Source organism: Thermobia domestica, chromosome 4 (assembly GCF_964235325.1).
Source record: "Thermobia domestica chromosome 4, izTheDome1.hap1.1, whole genome shotgun sequence".
Taxonomy (NCBI): Eukaryota; Metazoa; Arthropoda; class Insecta; order Zygentoma; family Lepismatidae; genus Thermobia; species Thermobia domestica.
Genome location: NC_137457.1, coordinates 13,509,827 through 13,522,429, shown reverse-complemented (window position 1 = coordinate 13,522,429; position 12,603 = coordinate 13,509,827). Strand labels below are relative to the sequence as shown.

The following is a 12,603-nucleotide window of genomic DNA, read 5'->3' as shown; positions in this document are numbered from 1 at the left end:
GAAAAATGCAATATTATATGATTTTTCAAGAACATGAGAACAAATTAAAATTAAAGAACAAATTTACACATATCAGGACTGATTTTTTTAAAAAAAGAAATGACTTTACGAAAGTTCAGAACTTTGTTTATTTTAGTTGCGATCTGACACTAAATTGAAATTAAAATCATCCTTATTAATGTTAAGAGTACAAGGCCTATTCCTAGTTGAAACCTACGAGCCAATAGTTTTAGATCGGTATTTTTGTGAAAAGAAAAATGAATGTCAATATATCTATTCAGATCACTAAATGTAGGGATAAAACTGGACCTGAAGAGGTAAGAGGACGCATGAGGTCACACCGTCTCCCGTGCTTATCTTTGTCCATTGTAACTTTTCTAGAAAGTTGGGGGACGCCACAGATATATTCTGGAAGTGGGAAATGTCGTCCCCCACGTTTCCCCTCACTTTTACCCCTGTCTAAATGTATTCTGATATATCGGTTCTAGTAACAAAAAAGTATAGACTTTCATATATAGTTTCCAATCAATTAAGCGTAAATCAGTATCGTAATGAGCTTTCTTTTAGAACGGTTTCAATTTTATCGTTAGCAAACATTGTTAGCTGAATGTCGTTTCAAATTCCTAAAAACAAAGAGCAACTGTAAAATCATAACTCCGAGGAGACAGGTACAACAACAAAAGTATCGATATTATATCAGTTCCTCTAACGCTGTGATTCTCAACCCAATACCTATCACGACCCCCATTTTATCACATCTTCATGCCAGTGACCCCGTTATAATTTGTGGTTTGTAATAAGCTGATGTGAGGTTTGAATATACCTATTGCGGAGTTCTCACGATATAGAGCCATTTCTCTAACAATAGAATCCATTTCTTGTATATATTAGTTACAGTACCTTACTTGAAAGCGATTGGATTAAAACCAAATTAGGTCAGTTTATTCATATTACAAAAAGCGAGTCCGATCGATCATACTGTTTCAAAATGGAGGTCGTTTAAAAATTTTAAAACTTCATGAGTCCCTTAATTTCGGGTCAAATGATAAAAAATAAAATGATTTCTAATTTTGGTTTTAAAAAACTTCTACTGTCGTTAAAAAAAGTTATTTGGTATTTTAAATTACTTGATAATCTGCATAAGGAAATTTGCTGTACTAGTGAAATCACATCATGCTGAGGTACCTTATTAGATTTGAATTTTAACAGTATTTCAATATGCAACTTTCTTGCATTTATACTTTTCTGGTATCTCAATATGCAGTTCTCATTAGTTTTACATCGAACATCTGTCATTTAGATTGATTTTTAAACAACTCTGCACTTGTTGAAAATGTATAGTAGACCTTTTTTTTGTTATTCTTAACAGAATGAATAAAAGTAAAAATATGCATATCAGAACAAAATTCAAAATAATATTTAAAAATATTTTCCAGAATTAAATTCTAATTATATTTATCTCTTCCGATTATCTTCTCGACCACCATGAAATTCCTTTACGAACACCCTAGGGTCCACGACACCCAAGTTGAGGAACCTTGCTCTAACGGATCCAAGAAGATTACCTCTAAAGCCATTTGATTTTACTAGAAAGTCAATATTGCTTACCATCCTATAGTCAGTCAATGTACCCTGTCACTTCAATACCGGAAATTTCTTTCTTGAAAAATCCGTTCTTACCAAGGAAACAAAACCTAACAAAAACATTTCCATCTATGGGTTAAATTATTGTTAACAACCAATTATTAAAATATGACTTGTGTGTATGATCCTATTCTACTTTTTATGATTTTTTTTTCAACATAAGAGGTATTCCATCACGATTATTAGATGAGTGTAGGTTCTATAAGATGATTAGAAAATAATTATAACAACTGTTCAAAAATGAGACATATATCAATTCATATATCTCAATGACGTTACGAAACTGGCATGAATGCAAAAAATGAAATTGAATGCATTCATAGACTGAAAAAATTGAAATTGTGTTATTGAGTAATATACACTACATTATACATGATGTGTTTTTAAATGCAGTTGCGTCTTTGGAACATAGCTTACAAAATTGTGAAGTATGAAAAGATCTATGATAATTTCTAAAGGAATTCATTTACGAAATTCTGGATTTGAAAGTTCTTCATTTAAAAATTCTGTAAATTTAAGAAATTAATTTTAGTAAAGTTGTTTCTTAATGGTTGTCACAACCACCCAGAACTCAGCACGAGAAAGAAGCTGAATATCAAGTTCCATCTATGGCCATTTTAAACACCATGAGCCTTATGCAGAGACGTTTTGATGTGTGATTAGTAGCATACTAAAGAGTTCGACTAACATATGTTCTCTGCAGTAGTCAGGTTTTTAGTATGACGCTAATCATAACGTCAAAACGACTCTGCATAAGGCAGCATACGTTTAGACACTATTTCCTTAAGTTGTATTCAGTCATCAGCAGATTGTATTTTGATTAGAAAGTTAGAGATAATTGACCTATCTAAAATTCGAAATGAATTTATTTCTTGTCGCCAATTTTGGTAAACATGTAACTGAAAACAGATTTCCATATATATATATATATATATATATATCTTACTTAATCTATAGCCAAGGGCCTTGTCATTCTTCTTTTTCATCGCAGTAACAAATCTAACTGTTGACTAAACGCTTATCTATAGCTAATTCCTAAAAATTCTTTAAACCCGTCACCAAGTCGCATCCAATTGCTACAAGTTTAATTGTGACTATAATTTTTTTTTCAGTCGGAATTTCTCATATAGCTTCTACGATACTGATGCTGAAACAGATGTTGGTGACGCATGCTGAAGGTACACAATTGCAAGTTCCTGAATCAAGGGTTTCTTCTACTTTGCATCTCTCATCTTGTACATACCAGGATAGCAAACTTTTGTTTTTTCCGATCATCAAATTAAATGTCTCGAATTGTAATATTTATCTAAGTATCTGGTTTCGAAGACATCGACGACGATTCTCAATTGGTCGCGCATTTGTTGCGTTCACAATTGACAGTTCGTGCATCTTTCATAATCAGATCGTTTTTTATTATAGCTCTTTTCTTGAGTTGCTGATTGGTTTGAGAATAAGTACGACAAATTATCATTGGTCTCTTAACCCTCTAATTGGTTAAAAAAAAGGCCTCGTGTTTGTATTGGAATTTACTTTCATTCTGAAACCTAATGTAATTACAATACCACATTACACCTCTTGTACCAAAACATTAGCACTGAGGTTGTAAGGATTGCTAGTAATAGAACATTTCACTTAAATTCTTGTTTGAGCCATGGGAGAGTTCAGAACAACGAATTAAAGTAAGTAAACCTTGAAGAGTTTTCAATCGAAGCCGAAGCTGATATCTTAGATTACAGAAACTACTTTGCACTGAACACAACAAATATTTCGAATTGCAATAAACAAATCTGACGTTTTAATAGCAGGTAGCTGAAATTACTAACTATATAACATTGTTTTAAACAACAATATATTTCACGGATCATGATTTAATATGCGCATGGGGGATTGTTTTCATTGATACAATTCTGAAAGGTCATGAATGAAAACACCAAATTAAGAACTGGAACTAGACGTAAAACATGAAGAACGAAGTTTCAGCTTTTTGAAACATGTATTAAATTCATACCGGAGCTATGAGATATTTTCTTTGTATAAGATAAAAAGAACATTTGTCCATGCATGTAAAGTCCAAGCATCAATTTTTCCAAAGGTAATCGGCTATATGGTTATCGAGATCCGGGTTCGATTCCCAGTAGGAACTTATGTGGTTTGCACTTATCGTAAGTTGGAAGAGTCACGTCCCATATTGCTTCGATGCTGAAAACGACACTAAACATTAATCCAAACGACTAATTATTCTTGAATAAAGCTGTTCTTTGTAGTACTGCTACCTTGTAACATTATCTAAATATAAAGTAATATAATTTTCAAATTTACGATAATATTAAAATATTATAAGGCCCCTGCTAGGAACAAGCTGAAGTTCGAAAATATGAAAAAATCACTGATGTCTTACAGGTCAATACAAAACTCCCTGGAAGTACTGCAATTTCATTCGTTAAATTGACAGCCTTTAAAATTTGTCTGTTTTCTATTAATTTTAAACTTTATTACAATGATTGAAATATTTAAGAGTTTTGTGGGAAATGAAGCCTTAAAATTGTGGAGAAAATCAGGAGTCTTATACTGGTAAATACACAGCTTTTGACATCTAATGCTACGTCATTGGATGAATGTTATTTTTTTCGTTCCATCCTACTAGAATAGTCTGTCAATATGTGACAAATGATAAACATTATGAGCACGCGAAAGCACTCATAATAAATTAACTTCAGTAAAATTGCATTTGTATGCAAGTAGAAATTTCGATACATTTATATTTATTATTGCGTATTTGTCTGAATTCATATCACACCATAATTATGCAGTATGGAACAAGTGAACATAATTTAATGAACTTTGTTTTAGTGCAAGATTTTCATACAATACTTAACAGGCTTTGATTCCCGGCGGAAGCTCTTATGGTTCGGATTCCACGTTAATCAGTAGGTCCACGTCTCATATAGCGTCGCTGCTGAAAGGGACGCTAAACTAAAATCAACTCAACTCAAGTCAATACTTAAAAGGCGCTGCCTTCATCCACTGCTTCGTTCAACAGACTAGTACTAATGCTTACAACGAATCACTTTCTCTTGCAGCATGCTCGTATTATGAAATAACTCTATTTGCTAGGAGCCCCGGAGGTTTAATGCCATGTTCTCGATAGCTCACCATTGACTTCTGTCCATAGTCAGCTCAATTCAGTTACTACTTTGTGTTGTTCCTATTTCCGAGAGATCCATCTCAATATTGTTCTACCATCTGCGTGTAGCTGTTTCTACTTGTTATTTTCCGACTGGATTTCCAGTTAAAATTTTTGTAATGTTCCTACCTTATTTCGTTCTGACTATATGGCATATCTACCTGAGCCTTCTAGACGTAATGGGCCTTATGCAGAGTCGTTCTGACCCGTGATTAGTGCCATACTAAAGAGTTCGACTAACATATGTTTCCTGTAGTAGTCAGGTATTAAGTATGACGCTAACCATACGTCAAAATGACTCTGTATAAGGCCTAATAACTCTAATAATACAGTTTTAAGCATTATTTTAAAATATAGTCGTAAGAATGAGACATAAAAGTAGTTAGTGAAATTATCATTTTAGGTTGTTAATGGGAGTGGAAGATCTACGCGAGAATATTCATGGTTTCTGGTGCAGGAAGTATTCTTTTCTTGTCACTTGATACATCAACGTTATTATCTTTAGCAGCACACACAATAGGCTCAACTGTGGAAGAATGTAGACTTGCTACCTGCCGACGTTTGTCGTATCTTTTACTTAAACTGTTAGACTTAGCATTTCTTATCAAACTCAATTGCCAACACACCTCCTACGAGACAAATGTAAAAGTGAGTAGATTTTAGTTGTAAACTATTTGATGAATGAGACAATATGTTTTGGGCTACATATAATTTTAACTACATTGAAGAAAAATATTTTTCAGTTTCATCTCCGGCAAATATCAATTTCAGACCGTTCTTTCGTTAAGTGTACTTTCATACTTATGTAGTAATTATCCGATATGATCAATATTTGCGACTACTTATATCTCAAGTAAGAACTATATTAAAACTCTAACTTCATTCTGTGAGGCACATCAATTGAGTGAGAAACGAACAAATGATGTAATTTTCTGCTGTTAAACTCTTACTAATTAATTCTTTTAGCATCGACGTTGCAAGAATTTAACCCCATTTACAAAGCTTTATTTGTAATTAAGTTCTTACGTTGGAGTAATATTAAGCAGTATCTTATGGGTTTTTTATACTGTTGAGAATGTATTGGGGACAAATATTAAGTCATGATTTTGACTTACAAAGAAACTCTTAGCTATAAATTTACGTAACTCGAGGACTTATCGACTACGCAACTAATATCTTACACAATATGTAACTAATGTGCTGCTAGGAGTCTCGCTTTTTCTTTATCACTCCACAATATTCAATTTATTATTAATGTTCCAACACCATATTACTCATTTTCTACCAAACTTCTGGTAGATAGAAGTGATTATCATTTCAATTGTTGCTTCACGATATTAATAGAGAAACTATTCACTATTTCTGACTATTATTAGCTTGTCTATTCTGTCAATACGGATTTTATAGGATTACATTGTTATACATTCTTCACTCACTTACTTATACCAATAAATAGTACACTATCATTAGATGACAATCTTGTTACTAGTGCCATAGTATCGCGATCACAATGCTACTTATAATTCATAATATATTGTCACTGCTACATAATACAGACTTTAAAAATGACTGTTATGTGGTATTGCGTGAAGTAGTTTCCGGGTCTCCATTACAGTTATATGTATTGTTTCAGATAACTTATTCCTAATTTTTGATTTCCACGTACAAATAATAATAATCAGTCTTAACACGTAATTCTAAACTCACTACCTCTTTCTTAGTTCCCCTTCAGTCTTTTATCTATCGCTTGAGACAGTGTCTTCCAATTGTACAATTTTATATATTAAAATCATCTAAATCAATTGCAAAAGTAAGTACTATTAACAATGCAAACCAGCTTACAAGGAACACACAGAAATTATGTTGCTTTAAAGAAAGCTTTCTTAAAACCGTCTGATTAGTTTATAGATTATGAGCCTTATACAGAGACGTTCTGAACCGTGATTACTGCTATATTAAAGAGTTTGACTAACATATCCTTCCTGCAGTAGTCAGGCCTTTAGTATGACGCTAATCATACGTCAAAACAACTCTGAATAAGGCCCAATCTGTCTATAGTCATCACTAAACATTTTCCCCACTCGTTGACTTAAATATCTGGTGTCGATTTTAGTAAATCAATAATTATAATCTGTTAACACGTCATTTCGGTCTCGTTTAGATCCGTTCTTTTAATGACTTTGCAGTATAAAGTTAAATTTATTTCCATATTAAAATAAGATAAATTTTAAAATACTCACTAATCTTGATACGCTCTAGTGGAGAGTAGAAACCTAAAAGACAGAAAAATATGCTAAATCAAATTCACTTGTAAGCGATAAATCTACAAAAGTATTACCTGTTTTAGTGACTACATATGTTTAGGATGGCTGTTTCTCAAATATAAAGTGAAAAACAATGCATCATTTATTCTGACAACAAAAGAGCTGACGTTCGTATAACCCCGTTAAAAATCAGGACATCTCTATCTCGAGTTTTGTAAAGGATAAGTAAACAACATTAACCTCTGTTAAGAACCTATTAAGCTGAATTCCTCGGGTTTGTTTGTAGTGGCATTCTTCTCAGAACGAGTATCCGTTATTCGTTGGTTACTATGATGAAACTACCTGACGCGAAGTTCCCAGTTCTGAAGAATAGGAAATGCATAGTGCAAGTATATTAAGTGCTTAATTTAGTATTTAAAAAAACATCCTTGTAATTAGCTACAAAAGTATTTAGGTAATTTCTGCACCAAAAGTGAGCAGATGTGCGAGGAATAAACAGTAAGGTCACATGTTGAACCAAAGAAACGATTTTAATATACAGTAATAGATATTCTGATTTTATGTTTGTGTTTAGGGAACGTTTGTTAATTTTCCATCTCTTTTGATTCATTTTTACATATAAAGCTATCAAGTATTCTCTAAGATATCATGGAAAACAAATACAAGATTACGGTAAACATAAACCAACTGAAATGGGAGTTACTCTCAACTTCAGCATTAGAGCTTACCTGAATTTCTGATATTCCAAATTACAGCCTGCTCACATGACAATTCAAATACAGTGGTTGGCAGCGCAACACTGTAGGAAGATTATACTCAGATTCTAGGTATACATACAGTTGGTCGACAAAGACGGTTGGTCGATAAGGACAATTGGTTCATAGGACAGTGAGCGATGAGGATATTTAGTCGACACTACATTTAGTCGTCTAAGACAGTTGATCAACATGACATTTGGTCAACAGCATGTTTGATTGAGAATGACAGTTGAATCTTTAAAGAAATTCATACGTAAACAGTTTGCATTGTTTCACACACACACACACACACACACACACACACACACACACATATATATATATATATATATATATATATATATATATATATATATATATATATATATATATATATATATAATCTTTCTATATTTATCCATCTACCTATCTATAAACATGAAACTGGTTAGCATTCTAGCTAACAACTCGTCTTTGATGTACACATTTCCGGACTTGGCTTCTAGAAGGGCTGGAATAAAGAAAAAAATAGTAGAAGAATGGACAAGAGATCATCAAAATTTCAGGTGTTACGATATTATGTTACTCATTATATTGTAACTAGTAATTGGGTACCTCTTATATTTGTGAGAGGTCGTGATATGTGTTAGAACCCTATGGTTCCATATACTACTAGTATTACAGCTTCCACTTTGTCAGGATTGCTCTCCCTCAATGTATGCAGAATACCAGGTGGAATGAGCCGTCATTCCTACTAAAAAACTGAATCATATCGATGCTCGTCCAATATCCTTCCACAAGGTGAAACATGATACTTTGCAGAATTAAGAATATCTCTACCGTTCCACAGTTCAGTGACAATTGTTCAAACACAACTGGAGTTAGTTTTCGTGATTTCTGACCTATATGCTACTACCCTACCGTCGTATTCAACTGCATATTACTTCTTACGTACAGGAAATGGGTGTATCTTTCAATCGTTGTGTCGACTAAATATTGTAGTGACCATCTGTCCTTGTCAGTCCAATTTTCCGTCAGAAATCTGTTATTGTCTGTCAATCGCTTGTAGAGTAAATGTAACACAATAAAGAATAATCTGTTACTGGAAATTACTAATATTTATAACATATACTGAATGTGTTGACGAAAAGATGTATACACGACTCCAAAAGTGCATTACAAATATATCAGTGTGGCAAACTGCAAATGAGAGAATAAAATAAAATGTTAAGAATGACGATTTTATTATTGTGAAGACAATGGATGACATAAAAAGTTACAAAATAATCTTACTTAATGAGTTCAAAGAAGATGAACGGTAAGAAATAGATATCAGAGGAAAGCATTTCTCTCCTTTCTCCAGAAGAAAGAAGAATCTCGTAGAAAAAGAAAAAAAGTGACATAAAGTACAGGTTTAATATAATAGTCTAACAGTAGAAAAAGAAACATCCACACAAAACGGAACCAAAGACAAACACAGAATAAGGGACACGAGTGGCATAGCAGACTTCCGGAACTCCCATGCAAGATAAAGGGAAAGAACCATAGTTGTAAACACAATTGTTATAATAATAGTAATAATAATAATAATAATAATAATAATAATAATAATAATAGTTATTATTATTATTATTATTATTATTATTATTATTATTATTATTATTATTATTATTATTAATGGTATAGAAATCATAATTGGAGTGTAGTGAGCATTAAAATCCTGTATGATCCTTCGTACTCTTTTGCCTGACATTCTTCCAGAGTACATAAAACACACAGAATTTGCTTCGTTTTAAGTGGACTCAACTTAAGTTGTAGAAACTTTTTCGAGTCATGTTTCAAATAAAACTCAATCCAACTTGCCTATCCCTTCTTCAGAAAGCAGGATCAGTAATGGCGCACAAGAATATGGGTGAATAAACATTTATTACTCACGTTCAGTTTGCACGTGTCAACAAATAAACAAGATTTCCCTTACCTTTCTACTTCTGTGCATGTATAACGCATTTTACTTAACTGTTATGAATTTCTATGTTTAAAAATAATTATTCATTTTCGATAATTTTAAATGTATAAGTTCAGTAATTCGACATGAATAGAGGCAACAAGAAGTGTTTTTGTAACGAAGAATTAACAGCATGAAATGTAAAATCCCTTTTAACAAATTTCTGAGATTTGATATTTACACTTTCGGGTACCAATTACATCGAATCTGCGGTAGCCAGAATTTTAGTCCGGGATAGGGGATTTATATTTTTAAAAAATATGTCAATCTCACTAAATGCAGAAGTCTTTTAGTGTGAGAGAATAAAAGAATGAAATCTCAAATTTCAGGTTTTATTAGTCTTGCAGCTTAGAGTACGACAAAACTACTGATTGAAATAAGGACAATGGATTATGATTATTTTCTAGAACATTCCACTTTAATATCAGAGGAATTTCATCTTCCGGTTTGCATAGTTGGGAAAAATTATGGAATATTGCTACACTATGTAAATAAAGTATGTGTACTGTCGCTGATTTGTGATGACATCAGAAACAAAATTAAAGGTAAATTACAGTAATAGTTTTCTATTAACTAGATAATGTTTTTGACAAAATTATATAATTAAAAACCTTGTTACGAAAAGACCCTTTAGTTTCCTTTTCAGATCTTCCGTTTCACGAAGTAAGAGTGACCAACACAGCCAAAGGATATCCTAATGTCCACGAAATGAATAACTACATACAAGAATGAAGAAATGCTCTGAGGAATGAAAATAGGGTATCCATGGATGTGTGAGGAAGTTTAACTACTTTTATATTAACAAATCTTTTGGTGTTAAAATTTTGTTCGGGTTCATCCCTTTGTCCCTCAATCTTTGGTGCGAAACTGGAAGAACATATTTAGATTTTGACTGCTTATTCCAGTATCTTTCAATCATCATTTCTCGAATCAAGGCCTGTGCGATATGTCGATTTATCGTTATCGTTGATATTGACATATACCAACATTAGATATCGCAAACATATCGACATCGATATATCAATATCCTAAATTTTCGATATTGATATTCGGGGGGCGATATATAGGCACTCCGTAAAACTTGAAATGAATGAAAAAATAAATCTTAATTTTTACCATAATATTACGAAATAACACTTAATTTTCAAAATAATGTCTTCTAATGACAACTTCTTTATTTCCACAAATTGCAATGTAAATAAATCTACTTGCAAATTTGCAATATTTATATAAAGTACTTTCTTAGCCGACAGAACTTTTCAGTTCCCGAAATAAAAGAAACAAGAAAGCAAATGTCAAAACCAAGTGTTTCGAACTTTTACCTAGAATTTATCATTAAAAAGCTTTTGGTCCTGTTTCTCGGAGATTTCCATCCTTTTTGGCCCTTGAGACCACTCATTGACAAAAAGAGCACAGATGACTGCTATATGCAGACATGCGCTTAGGAAGAGTCAGAGATTTTGAAAAGGAAAAGAGTTTTATTATTATTATTATTATTATTATTATTATTATTATTATTATTATTATTATTATTATTATTATTATAACAATTGAGTTTACAACTAGGGGTCCCTCTCGTTATCTTGCATGGGAGGTAATCAAATTTGCTACGCCATTGGTGTCCCTTATTCTGGGTTTGTCAAAATCTAAATATGTTCTCTCTTTCCGTTTCGTGCCGATTTTTGTTTTTGTACTGTTACGCTTTTTTATTAAAATTTTAAATTACGTAGCCTTTTTCTGTTCTTGCGAGGTTAATTTTTGGGGGAAAGGAGAGAAACTGTTTCCACTTATGTCTATTTCTTACCATTCATCTTGTTTACACTACTTAAATACGATTATTTGGTAACTTTTTATGTCATCCGTTGCCTTCACGTTAAGAAAACCGTTATTCTTAACAATTTATTTTATTCTCTTATTTGCAGTTTACCCCACTGATATACTTCTCACGAAATTCAGGTTTGGTCCAACGCCTTTCTAACTCTCAACCAACACAACGACCAAGTGGATTGGATTGCCTACTATTGCAGGAAAGGGAGAATTGCAAGTGGTAATGCCCTTTTGGAGTTGTCCATACATTCAGCATTATACCAATTCTTACTTACCCTGTAGATTCATAAAGAGTGATAAGAAAAACAAGTGAACGAAGCAATGAAAATTGAGAGAGAAAAAGGTTTGGAAAGATTCACAGGAAATTCATAGACGTCCTATTAAGGTAAACATCTCCACGATTGATCATTCGGAGTTGTCAAATAGGAGGATATAAACTTATATACCAGTTGCTTTAATCGCTTTAACTAGCAGAATCTTCACCGAAACTTAATATTAGCGGAATGTATGCGTTAGTTTGATAATAAATTCCCGCATATCTTCAAAATCAATTAAAATTTCACCAAAAATGCTCTCAGTGGGAAATTACTTTAAAACCAACTTAAGTTCCATAGTTACAAACCAATATCTGCTTTCCGTTCTGTAATATCTAAGATTAATTGGAAATATTTATTCACGTCCTTCATAAGAGTAGAGAATCTTATTTGCGTGAGATGAGGTTGCCATTTTACGAATATCACTCTCACAACCTTTGTCCTTAATGGAAGTTAATCAAATTTCTGGAGTTCTTGGCACATTGGAGTTATTTACATTCAACCTTTCCTGAGAAATATAGTATCTAAAATTCTTTAAATTGAATGCAATTTTCTTATCAAAAGTCTCATGAAGTCGGATGTTCAGAAGTTTAAAAGAAAATAGCTTATCCCTAGTAAATAGTTACAA

General features: G+C 32.5%; 1 protein-coding gene across 1 annotated transcript in view; it reads right to left on the bottom strand.

Annotated features, from left to right (window-relative positions):
* Positions 1 to 12,603, bottom strand: part of LOC145683249 (uncharacterized) — a 117,054-nt gene that overhangs the window by 31,884 nt on the left and 72,567 nt on the right. Inside the window, exon 6 of the mRNA XM_081754620.1 lies at positions 7,069 to 7,101. Coding sequence (XP_081610746.1) covers positions 7,069 to 7,101 — 33 coding nt within the window. The remainder of the gene's footprint in view (positions 1 to 7,068; positions 7,102 to 12,603) is intronic.